Genomic DNA, 22,144 nt, shown 5'->3' on the forward strand with positions numbered 1-22,144 from the left:
ATTACATGAGGTCTCTTAAACATGTAGAGCGTACACATTATGAAAGATGTTTCCATGATGGAATTTCTTGTCTGCTTAAAGAATTATCATAATAATATTATCTGAAAGCTTCTGTTCGTTATTTATTTTCATTGTTGGCGTCATTTTTCATAAACCTCTTATTCATTTCTCGTCATTCCTCATCATCCTACCTTCTTCAGTCGTTTACCGGGATGGATGAAGTACTGGAAATAATTATGTTTGTGGGTTGGTATTAAGTAACGATATGCCATCCATTTTAAGAAATAGTGTTCGCATGTAGCAATACTCCACAATGCGATGTTTTACCGTGACTGTGTGCATATATATACAGAACTTTGAGGTTCAAATCTCTGCAGTCCAAGGACGGTACAATTTCAATAGTCCAGGGAACGGATTTATATGTACATATTTATGTACGAAACTGAAATTAGTTATATTTTATATTATCTTTGCTCATCTTGACATGTAGACTCGAAAAATTCAGTTTTTATTTTCCATTAGCTTTTCTTTCATATTTGACACATTTTAGTTATTCTTGCATTTTATTTCCATATTTCAGAACATTTCTCAACATAATACTACAACCCTCAATAACTATATGTCCCCGTGTGACCGAAAGAGTTTGGTGAATTTCTTGCGAATAACTGACAAAAATGAAATACACTCCCATTACTTCTTGCGATATTGAACACAGTTTTAGTCAACATAAATCCATCTTAAGATACAACAGATGGAAATTCGCGTTCGAACACTTAGCTACAACAAAACGTTGTCATTCATTGTTTTTGGAAACAGAAAATGAAAACACATTTTGTGCTGTTTTACAATTAATGTCAATGTAAGCATACTGTATTTTATGTAGCTCGTGTAGTGTCTTATAATAAATTTTACAATTTAAAGTCCATATTTAACTCCAAAATTTGATGAAAATAACTAAATATGTATTTACACACGTGTTTAGCACATTTTTACTACATATAAATCCGTTCTTTGGTTATAAAACAAAATGTAATATATTGTAGTATATTTTGGTTAATCGCTATAGTAGTGCAGTTTTGCTCTTTCTGGTTTCTTTCGTTTACGGAAATGTACCCAGTTGACTTTCTCCATAATAAATATTGGCTTAAAATACATTATTATATCAACCATGACAATATTAACAAGAACATCGTGGATTTGACACCAGTTCAAAGGAAGAAGATTTTACCGGAATACCATCAGAGCATTTAACTATGAAATTTAAGAGTTGATGATAGAGTTTTCTGCATATTCGATCGGAAATATCTAGTGAATATACCATAAGCAATTTGTTCTTGAATGTTTTCATAGTTTTAATACTTAGTGCATTGGTGTTATGCGTGTGTGTGTGCTATGGCATGGCTTAAAATTACATTGCTCTATACAATTTGTGGAAATCTTACGTAAAATATTAAGGTGTCTAGTTTTCTTTCTGGTTATGGTTTACAAATGAACATTGGCCCAGACATATTGTCATCATCACTTTTCACAGTTAATAAATGTAGATTCAGATACATTCTGCTAAAGTAAATTTTACATCTAGTGCAATGTAGGATATTACAGAGGACATATACGTTATAGTATGCTGCGTATAGTACATGCAATCAAAAGGTCCATGGTTCGATCCCGGTCTGAGAATAAAGTGGACTTAACACCAACTTTGGCAAATGTTTTGTTTGGGTCATTCCATGCCAAACGATCCAATGGTGGTTGCATGACCATTTTAGAAAAAAAAAATCATTTTTAGTACACACGTTTGTACACCCAACGGCGAAAGAAACAGTAGGCGAATTGTCCACCACCATTTTCATTCTGTCTGAATAACACGATATGATAAGAACGAATTGAAATAATGACTTCAATAAGCAAAGAACAATGCCTGCTTTGAACCAACATAGTTTCCTTCCTTAAAACAACACAGGATGTAGAAAAAAAAGTAATGAAAATAGCAGTGGACAATTTGCCTACCAATATCTTTGCCGTTGACTGTACATGTTTCTATATATCAAAGAAAATGTTCAAAAAAAACATTGTCTTTAGTTCTCCTGGGGCAGCCATATTTCCAACATGGCGCATTGCTATTTTTGCTCATTTAGCACTTTTCAGAAACCTTAATATCTCAAAAACCATTAGAGCTAGAGACTTGAAACAAAATTCAATTTGTAGCTAATGAAGTATACTTTCTAAGATATTTAAGTATGTTTTGCTTAAAATTGCGTCGTAAGTACGAAAATTAAGGTGGAAATTGTGGTAACGATAGTTAAAAAATTGAATTTTTAAGCCCGATTTTTTTCAATGAAGAGCTTTAGTCTAAGGCTTGATTTTTCTTTCCATGTGTAGACCTACCTGCAGGGTGTCTGTAAATAAAATATCAGTGGTTAGAAATGCAACCCTTTTTTACAGCATGGGCTCAAACATGGCCGTTCATTGAATTTTGACAGTTTTCGGGGTTAAATATCTCAGATGGGTACTCTTGAAAAATTCTGAAATTTGGCATAAAGGAAGCCCTGCATGAACCTAACTCACAGTAAAAATCTCAACTTTTAGATTCAACTCGTTTTGGTCAATATGAGGTAACGTGTCACCTAATTTCTGACGTTGCAAAGTAAAGTTAAACTACGTACATCCCATACTTAGAATACTGAAGCCTTTTCTTTCTCTTTTTTAATTGGGTTAAGTAAAGCCTCAAAAATATAGTAACATAAGGTTTTAATACTTGACTTACCAGAAATTGAAATTACAAGGTATGACAATTGAAAATGTGCTAAATCTCATTGTAAAAGGTTTGATTTATTAGGTTCCAATGACCAGTTGGTATTGTCAGCTCCAAAACTGATCTTCCCCCCACATTTTTGAAATGTAGCCTAGCAGTGCATGCAGCTTAAGATAGGCAGTTTTCATGCCCAGGAATTTCGAAAGGGAGGGGATGGGGGTTACATATACTTTTTTAGAATAAAGCCCTCTTTTTGCCACATCATCCTGCCTTTGACGTAATTGTTTATAGAATACTAGGCCAAAGGTATTGGATTATGACCCCCATCAACCCCTCCTTGGGCACTCAACTGAAAGTAGGCTATTTATTTTGGAGGGTCAAAGCTGGTAGAATATATATATATATTCCTCAAAAAAATACATTCGTTGAAGGATGTGAGTCATGCATAGCAGAAGATTCAGAGACATGTTTTGATAGGATGTGAGGCAAGCCTGCAATTGATCTGTGCATGGACAATCACTGCTGTCATTCTTCCTTTACCTAATATGCCGAGAGTAGTGACTTGTTCGAATCCCGGCCTGAGCATGGATGTTTGTGAGTGTCCGTTCATCAATTTTATCATATCATCACTCATCCCCATCTTCGCAAATTAGCCAAAAGTGGCACAAAAAGCGAAGTAAAATAAAGCAAGTGAATCAATCAACCAAACAATAAAATGCAGTTATAACATTCAATCGAACATCATTTTAATGTGGCAATAATCGTAGAAACATAAAATGTCAGCCTTGGTAGTTTCAGCCCATAATCATCTATTTCATTTTCACATATCTCGGTAAGATATACAAAACTGCATTTTAATTTCACTTCGCTTTTTACTTCACGATCCATATTTGAGGGGCCAACTACACTGTGCGAATTATTTGCCGCTCGAGCGAAATACCCTCATTGCAGCACTCTAACATGTATACATTTGTGAGTAAAGGAGACAAAAAAGCAAAGTTTGCGGATCTTAGCATACTATTTTATTACAACAATCGCTTTGACATACACATGAAGGTAACCTCAAGCCATGTTGCAACACAACATAATGGATTGCAATTGCTAAACAAAGGAAAAAATAACTCAAATAGTGTCTATTATAGACTAGAAATTATTTTGCCTGTCTAACTTCTACCTTTGGGTTGATCGAAGAACGCCGAACGTAAATAACAGCATAGGATAACACAAATTAAATAATTCTCAACACATAATGTAGTGGTACTGAAAGTAGCTTCTCCGTGATAGTATCTACACTGTATCAGTACAAGGTACCAGCACTTGTACCATATCTTGGAAGTTGTGAAATACACAGTATTCCAGCAACAGAAGTCCGTCTCCATAGTTCGCGTACTCCATAATAAAGGGGAAGTGACAGTGTTTTTGTCAGGCAGAGTGGTCGGGAGGCCTAGTCCTTCTTGCAGTGATAGCATTCGCAGCTTTTTGCAGACTTGAATATTAAATCTCTCATTCCGTCCAAGCAGTTAACTCGTACTTTCACCTGTAAAGACAAGAAAAAACAAAATATAATGCACTATGTAACCCTTCGATCACGGCTATAATGTTTTTAGTTTGTTGAGGTTTAAAAATTTATGAAGTAAATTTTGCAACAGTGAGCGACGTCACTAGAGGGCGCTGGTTGGTGGACGAGATGTGGTAGGAGTTCAACCCCGAAAGGTGGTTGTAACTATATTTTTTTTTCTTCAGCTGATCCCAAGCCTCGTTCGAATCCCAGCCTGGGCATGTGTGTCCTTTGTGAGTGCCCCTTCGTCAATTGAATCAATTCATCACTCATCTTCATCGTCGCAATTAACCCAAAAGTGGAAGAAAAGTGACACTATGTAAGAAAAATCAAGACAGATACGTATTCAATCAATATGATATCATTTCTCAATCGCCTTCTGCATGTCTTACGCCAACACACTTCCACTGAAATCATGAAATCTGTGTAGTTCAAGTTTCGGCCGGCGAGGCGCTGCTTGCGTGCACTTCCACAACATGGATCATACGATATTATACACACGTAAAATCTCAAAGTGTAGTAGAAGGCGATGGCTTTAAAATTTACTGAAAAACGTGTACTTTTGTGAGGTGGGAAATACCACATAAAAACTTTTAAATTTCACGGAATTTCTAACATCTCATTAGTTAATGTGTAGAATGAACAAATTAAACCTGGTATATTTCAACCAGTTCTTTACGACTAATTTCGGTAGGATTTGGATGGAATAGCATATAATTAATAGTACCGTAAAAAGGCTTGCCTTTAAGTTGAGATATACTACACATGGCGCCATGGGGGGGGGGGGCGATTGCCACCTCCCTCCCTCCAAGCAAAGGCACAAAAATGTTCATTTAGTACAAATATGGATTTTTAAAATTGCATTTATGGCTATATTGTATGTGGCGGCCCGTAAGAAATCTCCCCCCCCACCACGCTCCATGTAGGAAATGTTTCATGTTTCGTCGACAATTACAACACTGGGAAGAAGGGTACGAACATTGTTACAACGGTATGTTTATTTTTTAATAATGCAAATTAGCTGTTTTGTGACTTTTGAACAATCGGAGAACAACAAAGGAATAGGATCCGGGGCAAAGGTTTATAGAAGTCCCTTAAGATCATGCATCTGAAACACAGTCACGCTCCACTCAGAGGCTTCACCAAGGTTAGATTTATACTATATCGAAAAAGAGCCCAATCGACGGTTTTGGTTTTAAATAAGTTTAATATGGACTTGGCTGCCTTTCATATTAGCCTTATAAATTGATTGTTTAATTGACTTGTTGTTTTAAGTCCACTTTATGCACAGATAGGCTAATCGGGACTAGACCCACAGTTTAAAGTGAGATCCGAACCAATGTGCAATGTGCCTCCGCCGAGTATCGAGCCCTTGATTACAAGGCGACGACGTTACCGCCACGCCATCCGGGAGTCACGGTCCCACAAAATTAAGTAAATCATTGATTCCTGCTTGTGAAAGAATAAGTACTTCTTTCGAAAGATGTCGCAGTCCCATAAATTGTCGACATCTTTCGAAACAAGTACTTATTCTTTCACAAGCAGGAATCAATGATTTCCTTAATTCTGTTTTAGTTAATACATACATAATGTGTCAATTGGCAGAAATACGTTAACTCCAGTAAACATGTTCAAGTGCATAAACTGCACTTTTGGTGCATCAAAATACACACAGAAATGCATCAAAGTGTACTTTATTAGCTCCTGTTCCATGTGTTTTACTAAAAAATCATCAGTCGAGAACATTAGACACGATCATTTCAAAGGAACCGAAAATTACACGTTTAACTATGTCAGTTGTTGCACCAAAATTGCATCAACCTTGATTTGATACAGTTTTGGTTCTGTATGTGTGCACAGGTTGCTGTCCCATTTCAAATTCTATGTTTTGTAGGTTTCAATATACACAAAGGAGCATTCATGTCCAGCCCTGAACTCGAACACGGAATCTTCAATGAGTCCATCACGCTACATTTATTTATATTACCACATAATATGTTATAGCCTATAAGTCTTGACATTTCTTTATATATATATATATATATATATATATATATATATATATATATATATATATATGTGTGTGTGTGTGTGTGTGTGTGTGTGTGTGTGTGTGTGTGTGTGTGTGTGTGTGTAGAGTAAACGGTCCTATAAATTAGTCATAGCACATATATAATAACAAACAAGGAAGCTTAGTTATAATCCTATTCAATATCTTTGGACTACATAAATTATGTCCGTAATTTTCGACATAATTCACAAAATTTAAATTATTTTTCCAGTACATTTATACGTGTTACTCGAGATATTTGTGTATAATCCTTACGCAAGATGTCGCTCAACGTGATGAAACATGTATTCAAGTTCATGCTGAAAGTTCTGAGCTATTGTTGCATTAGACTCTTAGTTCAAATTCATATCTATCGTATATACAGAGGAAAGTTAAGGCTAGTTGTTAAGTTAGTCATCAAAATATCTACATTAATTGTCTTTCTTCTACACACATATTTATATTATACACAAACGATATTGATATTAGTTGCGTGTACAATAATAATTACATTATTTTTAGTGAAGAAGTTTAATATCTGGTATAGGATAAAATATTACTGCAAATATTTTTTCGACCTAAAATTCATACGTGTATGTATCCTATTAATAAAAGAGATTAATTTTTACACCACTTCTTTTGACAAATCAGTGCAATTCTACTATAAATTATCTTGACCTTTTATATTCACCATGGAAAATTATGAAGAGATATTTTGATTTCTAAAATTATCCCTACAAACAGATCTTAAAAATGGCCACTTCTTCAATTTTTTGAAACAGTTCATTATTGAGAATAATTCGAACTTTTGCATTTGGAAATTACCAATTAAGTATGCTATAAAACAGCATTTCGTATTATTCTTTATTTTCTCTCGTTGATTAATTTTGTTATTTTACGTCGCTTTTCTGCCATTTTGCATAATCACGACGGTTATAGGATGAATTTGATTAATTGACTATCACAAGCATATTATTCCTACAACATAAGACTATCCTGGCTGTAGGTCAAGGCGCCAGAGCCTCGTTAGTCTGCAAGTCCAGGGAATGTAAACAGTTGAGTGCTTTCTGAAAACGTCACCCCCTTACAGTCTATCTTTTGAGCGGCTCGGCAGTAAAACCTGATAAAAAAGTATGAAACCGAGAAAAACGCAAATAAAAGTTATGATTTATGGGGTATAGTTGAAGTCCTGATTCCAAAGCCACATTACTTCAAAGAAAATTCCGAAAGATCAGTTTCTCTCTGACAACCATATGTCAAATTCACGTGGAGCCCAATATATACTCCCCTCAAACAATTCCCGCCAATAGCGTCTGTTTTAGGAACTGACATTACTTGTCAAGTCCACGTGGAGTAAATGAGATGTTGCCAATTCTGTTTCTTCAGAGACTTCATAACGTGAGGTTGCGGTTATCTTTGCTAGGTTGTGTTATTGTGTTGTGCTTTTTTTTAAAACAATGTGGAGACGTTGGGAGTGCAACGTCGTCGCAGTTCGTGTTGATATCTAAACACTGCAGATAAAGTTGACCACAGCGCTTCTCAGGTGCTGGTTAGAGACCATATACACTTCCTCTCGGCTTCCTCTCTAGCTACTTCAAAGATACCGAACTGGCGTTCGAATCAGGACTTCAACTTTATCCAAATGTTGCCGTGTGTTTCTGACCGTCACCGGCTACTGAAGAAACTTCATTCCCCGGTAATAAAATAATGAAATAAGGGAAGGAGGAAACAATTGTACATCAACTTAGACTGTGCAGCAACTGGATCCAATATTAACTCAATTTTGAACGAAGTGTGAATATTCACGTTTTACTCCCGAGCCTTTCCTATTTTCATTATTCTAGATTTTTCACTGAACTAAACTTCGTACAGTCCAAAATTTACAATCTACAGTATATCGATGCAATATTTAATTATTTTGTACAAACATTTCAAAACTTAAATTTATCCATAGCACGAGTAATTACTTCTAACTGAAATATTTTAATTTAAACTACTATATTGCATATTAAGTAGACTACGCAACCGTCCCCAATTCAAAGTTATCAACGAATTGGCTAAGCATAACAGAAAGGGCGTATAATATTCCACAACATTCCTTTTCATCATTAATTAGTGGTCCTAAGGTAGCTCACATTGCACCATTTTCGCTAAAAAGCCATGAGTTCTTTGGATTAACTAACGGAATATGCAAACAAAGCTTTCGTCCCTGCCGGCAAGTGTAATGGTCCAGTATTTCCTACTTAAGGCCCTCCTAACGTTTTGCTCGTATGGAAATATGTGTGAAAGAACGTCAAGTTTCTATTTTCTAGTGAGATATTTCCTATGATTAAGGTTGATTGCATGTGTAACACAAGAGGCAAACTTAACTACGAAGCGCAGTGCAGCAAGCTGTGTGAACTTTGTATCGCGTTGTATTCTTTGCTGCAGTTCGTTTTTGTGTGCAGGCCGCCAGTTGTTTCCTAGTGTCAGAAATATTTGTCTTCAGTTTTTAAAAAGTTGGTTGATTTGGTGTTTTTAGTCCACTTTATGCACAGTAAGGCTAATCGGGACTGGACCTACAGTTTAAAGTGGGATCCGAACCACTATGTGCCTCCACCGGGTATCGAACCCGGGACCCCTTGATTACAAGGCGACGACGCTACCACTGCGCCATCGGGGACGCCTAGTTTTTAAAAAGTGTTATTATTTTGAAAAACCTCATTGTTGACATTCTTTTTTAAGTTGGTGGTTATTTCTCGTGTGCATCCGAAGTAGCAGATTCAGAGCTTGTTTATCATGCTTCAATATTACTGTATCCAGTGTTGGCGATTAGGGGGGCGTGGTGGGGGGCAGTTCTCCCCACTTTTGCCCCCGCACTATCCTAAACCTTAGCTACCAAGGAAAAATAAACTGTCCTTGCCTCCCCCCAACCCATGTTTTGGAACTCAATCGCCGCCACTGACTGTATCATTGCTGATTGTTTTCAATAGATCTAAATATTCTTTCCAGGACTATACATTTAGCATAGATAGATCTTTTGAACTGTGCATGAAACTCATTAAAGAAAACTGACTTATCTCATGTTTGCTTCAGATAACTCACATCTTTTATCACCATTAATTTCCTATTATTCAATGCGGGTTTACACTATTGGAACATACATTTAGGGGGTATCCGACAAACGTACTACTAGCATATTGAAATTACTTTAATCATAGCAATCCATGTAAACTATAAATGCAAGGATATTTATATACTCTGTCCAGGGAATCTCTGGAGGAGCGAATGAAAGCAAGTCTCTGCGCAAGTAATGAGGCGAGAGGGCTCGACCAATGAACAAGTGCGAGGAAACGTGAATGCGTGAAGGTAGGAAAAGCGACTGCAGTTCCCAGCCTTTGCAGGAGCGTGTACTGTTTCGCTCCGTCCACCCGCTTTCTACCTCCATGCGCGGCCTTGCTCCACAGATTCCCGGAATATAGTATAGTTTGAATTTGGTTGCAAATTTAACATTTTTTATGTTCTCTTGACAATGTGAATACTAAGTAAATATTCTTCAATTTTGACTTATAATCAGTTTGTATCAGTATTCTAGAAAACACAATTTTTAATTTGTCTGTTGTTATGAAAGCTTTTGATCTTAAATTTCTGGTGTGTAGTACACCTATTAGTGAGGTGTTATGGGGAGACCTTTTCTGAAGACACCCAAATGTCAATCTCCCTTCTACGTACAGTCTGGACTGCAATTTGCAGGCTAGCGAGGGTCTGGCGTCTCGACTCACAGCCAGTATAATCCTCTGTGGGCTAGTGTTGTGTCGTCCCTATATGTTTGTGATTGTCCTTTTATCCATCTCATTTCATCTGACCATTCATCCTGATCTTCGCGAATAGCCAATGGTGGCAGACAATCGAAGCAAAATAAACTAAATCAATCAATCATGTTATGTGTAGTATAGTAGTGTAATAAAGAGTGACTCAAAAGAATGGGGAATTTTGAATCGTGTCCTGACAACCCTGGAAGGTTGGTAGCACTGAATGGCATATACAACGCTGTTCACAACATCTTGCCAATTAATAATCATGGAAAGAGTGGAGTGGTATGTAGCGTGTCTTTGCGATCAAAGTATATTACTAGAATGGAAGCGTGGAGACTGAGCTCAAGATCGCCTGAACTCACAGCATGTGATTTCTTCTTGTGGGGTCATCTTGTGAGCGAGGTTTACCGTACTCGACCTGCTACGACACACGAACTTAAGGCAAGAATACGAGAGGACATTGCTAGGATTCCTGTTGCAATGTTATGTCGCGTCATGCACAATGTCACTCACAGACTGCAGGAATGTATCTACAGAGAAGGTGGTCATCTGTCGGATGTTATCTTCAAGAAATAACTTAACGGTATGAAATTCAACAATGATACTATTCACTGGCTTCACTAAATGTTTCAAAGGTATGTGTTCTCTTTTATTAATCTCCGTTCAAAAATTTCTCGTTCTTTCGAGTCACCCTGTATTATTAGTGGAATTTATCCTAACTGCTTCAGCAGTTAAAGCACTTGGTGTTATTAAGAAACCCTTAGAAAACTAATTGGTGAGAAGGAATGTTAACATTTTGTGTTTAAATATGATGGTGTTCAGACCGAGGAGAAGCTTACATCTTCGGTGTCCATGATGTTGCAGCATTCTCCGACGGAAGTGATGGCCTGGTTTGGGTTGACTCTGAGGGTGTCCCAGGCAGAGGGGACGGACCACGACTCGCAGTAGCCACGGCAGGCGTTGGTCGTTATGTGGAACTCCACGCAGTCTGGGATGCTGATCCTTCTGGTGTGGCCTGCAAGGGAAGAAAACGCCTCTAATCAACCACCTCGAACACAACAATTAATTTGACCAGCTGACTGGAAAAAGCAATGTCATACGTAGAGTAAAAGGACGCTATTAGACAGGTGTGGCAAAGGTAGTTTAACACACCTTACAAAATCAGAGTGGATTTTGCAGGGCAAGATCAGGCATGAGAGATTTGTTATGCAAGTCATCCTTGTGTGTGTCCATTGGATGTCCGCCATGTTGCTGGCCACCATCTTGAATTCAACTTGTAAATTTTGAATCGAAATGGACCTTGAAATAAGACTAAAGTTTAACAAAAAATGCATTGCTGGGCTTTTTATAACCTCTCTCTAACATGTGAAAAGTTATGAAGGAATGCATTTCTGAACTTGCTTTGAACCTATCTGTAATCCGTGCAAAGTTACGAAGTAATGCATTGTTAGACTTGTTTTGAACATATCTATAACCTACGAAAGTACACATCTCAGTATTATCTTTTAATTTTGGAAGCATTTGTCTCCGCCTTAAAGTGATTGCTTTCCTTAATGTGCAATTTTAGTGTTAATTGAGTGCAGAGAAAAAAAAGTTGTATTGAAAACTTATTATTGTAGTTGAGCCATCGCCCTACAGTTAGGCAACACACATAACGCATTGGAGCCCAATTTTTATTGCCGGTGATTGTACCTCCACCGGGTAGAGTAACCCTTGATTATAAGGCGAAGATTGAAAGTATATTATGTCGCATTTCTACCTAGCAAAAATGAGTATGAGTAACTTGCATCATTTTTTTTAAGAGAGACACAGGCAGACTGCGAATGGAACACTGAACTTTGGACAGTGATTGGACAACTCAACTCGCTCAGGCCCCGAGACGTTGCAAGCTGTGTTATGTTTTCTTCTGAGGAATACAAACATAGAACGTGCTCTCCTCATGTTCTTGAAGAAATTGTAAATATTTAGAGAGACAGCGTTTACTCAGTGTTTGCTGAGAATTCGGCGCTGGATTACAATAGCTTACTTGTAATCAAACGCAGTGGCTCGATAGGCATTACCCACAGCATGGACGACAGTAGGGAGGTACAAAAGGGACCATGATCCCACCCCAAAGTATGGAATTATTGCCAGTTTATTCTCTTCATCTTTCATTAATATTACATGAAAATTTGTACTTTTCCTTTCATGTATCATCTTTTCTCATTCTTATGTATGGCTGATCTCCCGTTTTCTGTCTTAAATTTTCTCTCTGTGTTAAACCTACTTTAAATTCTCTTCTTCGTCAGATCGGTGATTGGTCGACTTCCGATCTCGCCACCGAAGTTCCCGGATTCGAATCCCTGCCTGGGCATGGTTATCTTTGTGAGTGTCCCTTCATCAATTTCATCTAATCATCTCTCATCCCCATCGTCGCGATCAGCCAAAAGTAGAATAAAAGCTTTAGTTTGAGTTTTAGGCCCACTATATGCACAGATAGGCTAATTCGGACTGGACCTACAGTTTAGAGTCGAATTCGAACCACTACGTGCCTCCACCGGGTATCGAATTAGGTATCCCTTGATTACAGGGCAACGACGTTACCACTACGCCATCATGGAACTCTCCTTGTAAATGTGTCTTTAAAGAATGACATGTAGCAAGAGCAGAGCAGGTAACTTGTTATGCATGTCTATGAAATATTTTTACATTTCTGTATTGTTTTTTTTTTTAAATCGTATCGGTATGAATATATCCCAAATTAATATTATAAAGAAGTGGTCATCTTAATACGCAATGAAATATTTTTCAGGTGACGTATCTTCAACGGCACATGAATCTGAGAAAGAGTATGTGTATATGGCATTTGTTCATCAGAGTCATGATAATCTTTCAAAGTCCCTGTGGTGAGATTCATTTTTAGCTTCAGCCACCTTTTTCTTTGCGAAAAGTGGAAGAAAAGCGAAGTAAAATAAACCAAATCAATCAATAAACAACATTTTGCTCAGAACATTTTTACTATATTGGAATGTTAATGAACGTATGAAGACAAGAAAGGGTTCTAGAACTTTTCTAATACACTAATGATTCGACTTAGATTTGGAGCAAGAGTGACAGTTTCTTCCTCCCAGCCCACCCTTCCTCATTTGTCCTCGACAATAAAGCATCTAGCAAATATATAAAGTGGACTCGCGTACTTGTACGCTCGCATGCGTGACTTTCGGCCACGTTGTGGGCGTAATCATATTATAGATGGGGTAAAATGTCTGCATGTTGTATTGGATGAAGGGGAACAAGTGTATAAGTTCGCTAATTTGAAAAGTTTCGAAAGTTACTTTATGTGTGTATGAGCTCTAATAAGGTACAAATTTTCAAAAGAGTATTGTCTAATTTCTTAATAATAAACTGAGTAAGTAATAACCGTTTCAAGATAATTAATTCGCATAAACGAATTCAATAGCGACACTAAATTGAAAATGCAATATTTACGTCCTTTGTCATTTCCACATTTTTGAACGTAATTGGATAATAACTGTTTCCCGCCATTCCCCCCAAATTCCAACCTTGCGTCTGTAATAAATTCTGAAGCTCGTGTTTTGAAATACGAAATGTCTAGTATAGTTCACTTACAGTAGTTTTTGGGGTGAAAACAGACTTTCTTTAAGTTCCCTAGAAACGTCCGTTTCCATGGTGAACAACAAGCACGGCAAACTCTCTAAATAAGTGTTTGTTATTATACCTCTAAACATTTAGTTAAAACAACCACGATGTAGATAATAATTTCGCATTGAATTTACCAATATATACGTAATTGTATCTGGGCTGAAACTCCTTATTATGTAGATGTCACCCTTGTTTGAGCCACCTTTTCAAAGCCAGGAGTTGATTATCTGTGTGTTGTAGATCTGTGAGAAATATAATGTATCTCGACAATTAAGAATTAAAGGAAACAATGTGTGCGAAAGAAATGCCCGTGGCAACGGTTGCTAAGGACGTGAAAAAAGGGCATTTTCACCCTTAAGGAAGGACAAAATGAGCGATTTCTTAATTTTCTCGGCCTTTCGGGACGATTTCATGGGGGGTCGTAATCGGGCATTTTTCGCCTCCGGGGCTTCCTTCATGGAGAACATTTATGTCAGTGAGTCAGTGAGTGAGTGGTGGGATTGGGGCTTTATATATATTGGACTCGCGCACTTTCGACGTGGCCTGTGGCCACGTCTCGTGCGCTCGCCAACGTGGTTCGCTTATTTGGAAAGTTTTGAACGTAAATTTATGTGTGTATGCGCTGTAATATGTACAAATAATCAAAATATTATTGGTTTCTTTGTTAATAATAAGCTGGGTAAGTAATAACAGTTTCAGGATAGTTAGTTAGATGTTTTATGTAAACGAATTCAATAGCGACACTAAATTGGAAAAGTAACATTTTACTTCTGTAGTCACTTTTACATTTTTAAACATAATTGAAATAAAGAAATGTTTTCCTTCATTCTTCGCAAATTTCTATCTCTCCTCTGCAATGGATTCTGATGCTCACATTTTAAAATTCGAAAACTCTAATACTGTGCACAAAGTGGACTTAAAACACCAAATCAATCAATCAATCGAAAACTCTAGCATAATTCCCTTACAGTAGCATTCGGGGTGAAAATAAACTTTCTTTAAGTTCCCTAGCAACGTCCGTTTCCATGGTGAACAACAAGCACGGCAAGCTCTAAGGAATTGCATGTCATTATACCCCATAAACATTTAGTTGAATCAAGCACGATGCAGATATTTACGCATTGAGTATAACAATATATACGTAATTGTATCTGGGCTGAAACTCCTTATCATGTAGATGTCACCCTTGTTTCAGGCACCTTTTCAAAACCAGGAGTTGATTCATCTGTGTGTTACTTATCTGTGAGAAATATAATGTAGCTGGACAATTAAGAATTGAAGGAAACAATGTGTGCAAAAGAAATGCCCGTGGCAACGGTTGCTAAGGACGTGAGAAAAGGGCATTTTCACCCTTAAGGAAGGGCCGATTGAGAGATTTTTGAATTTTCTCGGCCATTTGGGACGATTTCATGGGGGGTCGTAATCGGGCGTTTTTCGCCTCCGGGGCTTCCTTCATGGAGAACATTTATGTCAGTGAGTGGTGGGATTGGGGCTATATATATATTGGATTACCAAAAGGGGGCGAGAAAAATTCATAAACTATATGTGGTTTGCTCAAGTTCTGAATCATTTCTAGTTTGTTTACAAGGTTTAGTAGAGGGAAAGGGGAAGGGTGGAATTGCAGTACCCCTTCTGGAAAATTGTGTTACAGAAATTTCATGGGGTTACCAACACGTTATTATTGTTATTGAACAATCGCACATTAGCACCAATCAGGTGAAACATTCAGCACTCTCCTGTTATACATCACAACGTGAACGTTCAGTGGAGGAATAGCAATGCCTCTAATTGTTGTGTTCAAAACAATGTGGTAATCAAGTACGTAATATTTCATATGAATATAATTTCAAATCAGTGCAAATTGCATCAACATTCATTCCGTACAGGTATATTGATGGGTAAATAGACGCCCTACATACTAAACCACCGCTACTTTATACATCACTAGATAGCTTGTATAAGAATTAATTGTTAAAGTAAATTAAAAAAAACAGGCTCAAACATGCAAAACCCTTCACTCTTTGGATAATTAGTTCCAAGGTTAAAATGGAACATTATGAGTCATTTCGTGACGCAACTGCAAAAATGTAAGAAAACACGTCACGTCCAGGATGGAAGGAAAGAGGTAAACTTTTTTTTTTTTTTTAGAAAAAGGAAGAAATCTTGCTCAAGCTGCTGAAGCATGGAATTGGTGTCCGATGCCCGCATAGTACATTAGGGAAGAGATGTTTAGAAAGCTTTGGCCCATATATCAATGCGTAACGAGAAGATAGGGAGACGTGCAAATGGTAGTAGGATAACCATGTGGTAGTTATTCATAAACAGATAGTATTTTTAAAGGGAAAGAAGCATTATAAACAAAAAAGATGTGAATTAGAATAAGACATGCCTCCGGGAGAGTAAAATGTAGGAAATTAAGGCAAGAGTGGCAGTGGCGGCGAATGGGTTCCAAAACCGGGGGCCAAGGTGCCAAAACTGGGGGGGGGGGGCAAAGAGAGAATATTTCCATTTGTATATAAGGTTTATAATAGCATAGTGTAGGAGCAATAGTGACGAAAAATGGAGGGGGCAACTACCCCACCTCGCCCGCCCTAATCGCCGCCACTGAGGATTAATCTTGCCCAGGATAGCTGCTGCAAGAAGACATATGTTGCTGCGGCGATAAACCTTCGTGTTTATGAATGCTAGAGAGTTAGTATGCTACTCTGAATATTCAAAGTATAATTACATTTCAAATTTCCCAAGTCTGAACAAAATTATAATTGTATAATACATTATCCATTCTGTAATTGAAAACTCATTTTACAAATAATAAATATGTACTGTAACGTTATGGTATGTGTATCAATCACCTAAATATCTCCAGCTAGCTATGAATTAATGAAATGATTAACCGATGTGCGTGATGTGCGCATGTTGACTGCATAGTATCCAAAGTGAAGGTGAGTTCTCGTGGAAGATTGTTAGAAACATAGCGGTTGGGTAAATTTCTTCTTCTCTTGTGATGACGTAATGACGGTGAAATGTGAATATAACCATGAAACTTGTATGGAAATATGTACGTCAGTGTTGCACTAGAGAGAAAAATATCAGACAACAACAACGAACACGCGAAATCAAGTGCATAAATGCTCATTTTCTGATATTAGATGCTTTCTTCTTCATACTTAATCAACACATTTCTTATAATTACTATGTTATTATGGGGTGATCTTCACTGAAGGCACTGAAATTGATTTCCATGTAGTAGGCTTCATTTTGCAGGCTAAAGAGGTTCTGGTGCCTGGATTCAAGCCTATAATACTCTGGGGGACTGTATTGTGTCGTTCATGTGTTTGTGAGTGTTTCGTCGTCCATTTCATATTTTCACCATTCATTTCTATAGCTAGAAAGTTTGCTACATATAGAAACAATTTGACCATATTATACAAGAAGAGATAAAACATTTCTCATACCATATGTTTACAATTGCACCTGCACTTACACATCATACAATGCATACCTAAGACTTATTACTTATCTTTACTCCACAGTACACATACTAATTATATATTATTGTATACTATTATAATTATTGTATAATCTTTATATTACCTTTATTGTATTATCATGATTAGAGCCCGGAAGTTCAGGCATTTATTTTCGTTAAAATAGGCAGGCAAAAAGGCATTTATAATGTGGTAAATAGGCACTAAAAATTAAAGAAAGGCAAAATAAACCGAAAAAAGGCACATTTAGAAGTCGCTTACTTTTATCTATAATTTCTGGCAAAATGTTAAAATCTAAATTGGGAAGAGCGTTTCAATTTTCTCCGTCTTGATTGCACATAACTACAAGGTGCTTTTTAAGTTCTCAACATTCATTGATAGTCGTCTGTCAGAGAGAATGTTTTTCATAATAGAAAATGATCTTTCTACTTCGACAGATGTTATTGGAGCATACATATAACAAGCTAATGTAGCTGGACTCATTTTGGTAAAAGGATTTTCACCTTTTAGAATATCACAAATTGTTTTCAATTGTTTCAAGTCCTCATTTGCACTCACTACCCGTTAGCACTTTTCCGCACTCCTGGCACTTCCATCATCTGCTGCATAGATTCCTCAAAGATTTTCATGGATGCTATAATTGTAATTGTCTCTGGCAATGCACCATAATGTGCAAAATAAACTTGAATAGCACAGGAGTGTTTTCACTTCACGAATTGAAGCCGCTTCATTTTCTGGAAGAGCATCGATCACCTCACTGATTTTTTTAAGGTTGTTAGCATAATATATAGCTGCTGATATCCAGGTTCCCTATCTCGTCAAGACTGGTTGCTGAGGTAAACTAAGCTCAGGCGCAACTTCCTGAAATTTTCGGGTTCGAGAGGGAGATTTGAGAAATATTTTCTTTGTGTTCGAAATCAACCTGTCCACTTCAGCAGTCAATCATGCACAAGAAATGTTAACCGAAAGGCAATATCCTAACTCAGCATGAAATACTTTTTTCTCACACTTTTCTCCTTCAGCAATGATGAAACATGCGTGAGTTCAATATTACTTAAATAAGGCGAAAATTATTCACATAATAAACGGAAGAAAAATAAATACCAACAACGTTTTTCGGCAGAAAAATCATATATATACACATTTTTTTAAAAAAATGTCAAATTTCATTGAAAAAGGCAAAAAAAGCATTATAATTAAAAATAGGCAGTGCGGTCCCAAATAGGCAAAATAGGCAAAATGAAAAGGCTTCCAAAACATTCGAAACAACATAAGAAACGTATATCCGGAAAAATTTTATCAATATATGCAGTAGATAAAAAGAGGCATTTTGCCAAACTTCCGGGCTCTAATCATGATCAATGAGTTTTTCTTCCTTTGTTTTTATTCATTTATTGTATCTTTGACAAGGGTTGGTTGTAAGAACGGCCCAAGAGGCCGAAACACACCTGCTTAAATAAAGACATTCTATTCTACAAATTGTAACATTTCTTATTCAAACTTCATTGACAAAATAAGTAACTTTACGTTATGGATACAATCACGCATGTAAAAAAGTTAAACCTGACGAAAACGTTAAAAAAATATATTAGTTGTAAAACTTCACACAATGAAACAGTATTGGAATTAATGCTTAAATATGAATAAAGTATTTGTCACTCTACACAGGAAACAAAGTCAACTTTGTTACTCTTGTACCGGAAATTTGTAAACGAAGCTTCAAGCGCTGAATTAACTAACTTCCTTCGGCATAATGAAGCAGCCACCCACGCAGATGAGTCTTTCCAAAAACCGTGAAACGAATACCAAGATGAGACCTACTGAATGAAACTTGGTCTGGAAACTAGTTAAGATTTCTGCTCAGCAAAACTCGAGCTTTCTTATCGCATTCTTTCAAGAGGCGAGTAAATAGAAACATTCAATTATCAATTTTGCAAACCCGGAACAAACAGCGAGTAATTTCTTGCCTCAAGACTAAATTTATGGAGTTAAAGTCATGAATATTTAGAAGGTTGTTTCCCCACGCAGCAGGCAGGAGGAACTTCTTTCCAGGCCTTAAACTAAATTTCAGGAGTCATTTGCATTTAGGAGTCAGATATTTCTCGGAGGTATTCTGAAACATTTCTGGCACTATAGGAAGTCAATACGAACTTCGGGTCATTGTACTCGCTCTTATGTGACTGGTGATAGCTCATGGAGTTTAACAGCCAGAAAGCAATAACGTTTGTTAGAAAAATGTGTTCTTACTTTCAGCTGTGTTTCATTATTTTTCTCGAGACTTATTAATTTAAACGCATTTGTAGCTTATGATTCGATTTTTCTTAGGAGCTTTCAATCTGTACTTTGTTTGGAACTTGATGTATATCTGAAGAGTTAAATTTCGCTTGTTCAGATGCATTTTGAAAAATAATTCTGTCGAATTTTAACAATTTCCATTAAAATGAATCATGTTTTGTGTCAATATTCTTGGTTTTCGTTTGTTAAGTGTATTACATGACGCATATTCTGTAATTTATCACTATATTTCATGAAACTTCACACAAACTTCAAGTCCTAGATTGTAAGAAAGAAATTTCTTAAAAACCGTTGAACAAGATTCGTGTCTGTACAAACGCGTCAACGCATGTTGAATGTTGAGAGGAAACATCATTACTTCATGTATTTCGTTAGTTTAATTCTGGTAATAATTATGTATCTTTATTATATACTTTCAGTATTACTGCAAATATTAGAAATGAACCACCGCTTTACGACACTGTTGTCATTCTGGTGTACATATCTCGAAAATCACTCGATATATACGTATATATATACGAGGCGCATCCAGAAAGTAAGTTTCCCTATTTTTTCCCGTGAAAGTAAACATAATGAGCCGTGTAAATTGCGCATGCGCAGCAGAGCTAAGACGTATCAATCATATGCCAGGCGGACAGATCCCGCCCGGCGCCAGTAGCGAGGCAGTAGTGGTCCGAAGTGGTAGCTCGTATTCCTTCTCCCGCCGCATGCCAGTAGCGAGGCAGCAGTGGTCCGAAATGGAAGCTCGTATTCCTTCTCCCGCCGCATGCGAGGTTCGGTCGGTGATAAAGTTCCTGAATGCACAAAGCATTGCGCCAATTGACATTTATCGTCAGCTCTGTGAGGTCTATGGGCCGAACATTATGAGTAAGCAGATGGTGCGTCGCTGGTGTCGGTAGTTTTCGGAAGGTCGTCAAAGTGTCCATGATGAAGAGCGCAGTGGGCGTCCGTCCCTCATCACTGATGATCTGGTTGAGCTGGTGCGGCAGCGCATCGTAGAGAACCGTCTCTTCACGATTACGGAGTTGAGTAGCCTTTTTCCGCAGATATCGCGATCCGTGTTGCATGAGATTGTCACGCAGCGCCTGCTGTTCAAAAAATTGTGTGCCAGGTGGGTACCGAAAAACCTGACACCCGAACACAAAATGAAACGTTCAGGAGCAGCACTGACATTCCTGCAACGGTACCATGATGACGGCGATGATTTCCTCGACAGGATCGTCACGGGCGATGAGACGTGGATTTCGCACTTCATCCCGGAAACCAAGCAGCAGTTAATGCATTGGCGGCATAGTGGATCTCCGGTCAAGAAGAAATTCAAACAGACGCTGTGGGTACAGAAAGTGATGTGCACCGTGTTTTGGGACAGGAAGGGCATTTTCCTCATTGACTTCCTCCCCAGAGGTGAAACGGTGAACGCTGACCATTACTGTGAAACACTAAGGAAATTGCGATGTGCCATTCAAAACAAGAGGCGTGGCATGCTTACTGCAGGTGTTGTGCTCCTACATGACAATACTCGTCCACATACGGCTCGGCGCACAGCAGCTGTTTTGACGGAATTTGGCTGGGAGTTGTTTGATCATCCACCTTACAGTCCTGATCTGGCTCCCAGCGATTTTCACGTTTTCTTGCACCTCAAGAAATTCCTGTCCTCCGGTGAGCGTTTTGGCAACGACGAAGAGCTGAAGACGTCTGTCACACGCTGGTTCCATTCACAGGCGGCAGAGTTCTACGACAGTGGGATCCAAAAGTTGATACCACGATACGACAAGTGTCTCAATTCTGGTGGTTGCTATGTTGAAAAATAGCGAACCTTTGCTGTACCTGTTGCCAATAAATGGTTTCTTGAAACTGTGTTGGTTTTTTTAAAAAAAAAAATAGGGAAACTTACTTTCTGGAAGCGCCTCGTATATAACTTCCAAATAAGATTTCAGAATGATTAATTTAATATTAATAAAACAGTGCTAAGTAAAGTTTAAAAAGTAGTAATGCAATATCTATTATGTTCGGTCCATCATTAAAGATAGATTTGTAAGTATGCAATATGAACGTCATGATCACTTATTTAACTTCCAAAGGATTGCCTCATTGCATGTTTCAAACTTTCACGACAATTAATAATGATCAATGGACTTGCAATGTTAAAACAACTTACCTAATTAGACTGCAGTAACTACTCTGAACTACTATCAAGTTGCAAGTGTCATTATGAATAACTTTCTGCTTCAGTTTAAATGATGACGTGTACTGTGCCTTGTAAATTACGAAACATAAACTATATCGTCAGTTCACAATTTGCTGAAAACTTTCCTGATAATGAGTTATGCGAAACAAATTCTTTCTTTGAAGAAAATTATCGACTATTGGATTGTAAACACACATCCACACAGACAGAAATATTAAGATAGACATTTTGAAAGAAAAGTTACCATCTTATGAAATGGTGTAAGTATTTAAAGTATTCAAATAATCTGTCTAAAGTATTGTTTGGGATTAGCGTCTCGATAAAGAAAATCCCAATATAAGTATATTGCCCAACATGAAACACTTTGTAAATAACAT

The 22,144-nt window shown here is 37.4% G+C and overlaps 1 protein-coding gene across 1 annotated transcript in view; it reads right to left on the reverse strand.

Annotated features, from left to right (window-relative positions):
* Positions 1-3,759: 3,759 nt before the first annotated feature.
* Gpa2 (Glycoprotein hormone alpha 2) overlaps positions 3,760-22,144 on the reverse strand; it is a 188,220-nt gene continuing 169,835 nt past the window's right edge. Inside the window, exons 3-4 of the mRNA XM_083119920.1 lie at positions 10,994-11,169; positions 3,760-4,289 (exon numbers count right to left, since the gene is read on the reverse strand). Coding sequence (XP_082976046.1) covers positions 4,197-4,289; positions 10,994-11,169 — 269 coding nt within the window. The 3' untranslated portion in view covers positions 3,760-4,196. The remainder of the gene's footprint in view (positions 4,290-10,993; positions 11,170-22,144) is intronic.

Source organism: Lepisma saccharinum, chromosome 3 (assembly GCF_977018435.1).
Source record: "Lepisma saccharinum chromosome 3, izLepSacc3.1, whole genome shotgun sequence".
Lineage (NCBI taxonomy): Eukaryota > Metazoa > Arthropoda > Insecta > Zygentoma > Lepismatidae > Lepisma > Lepisma saccharinum.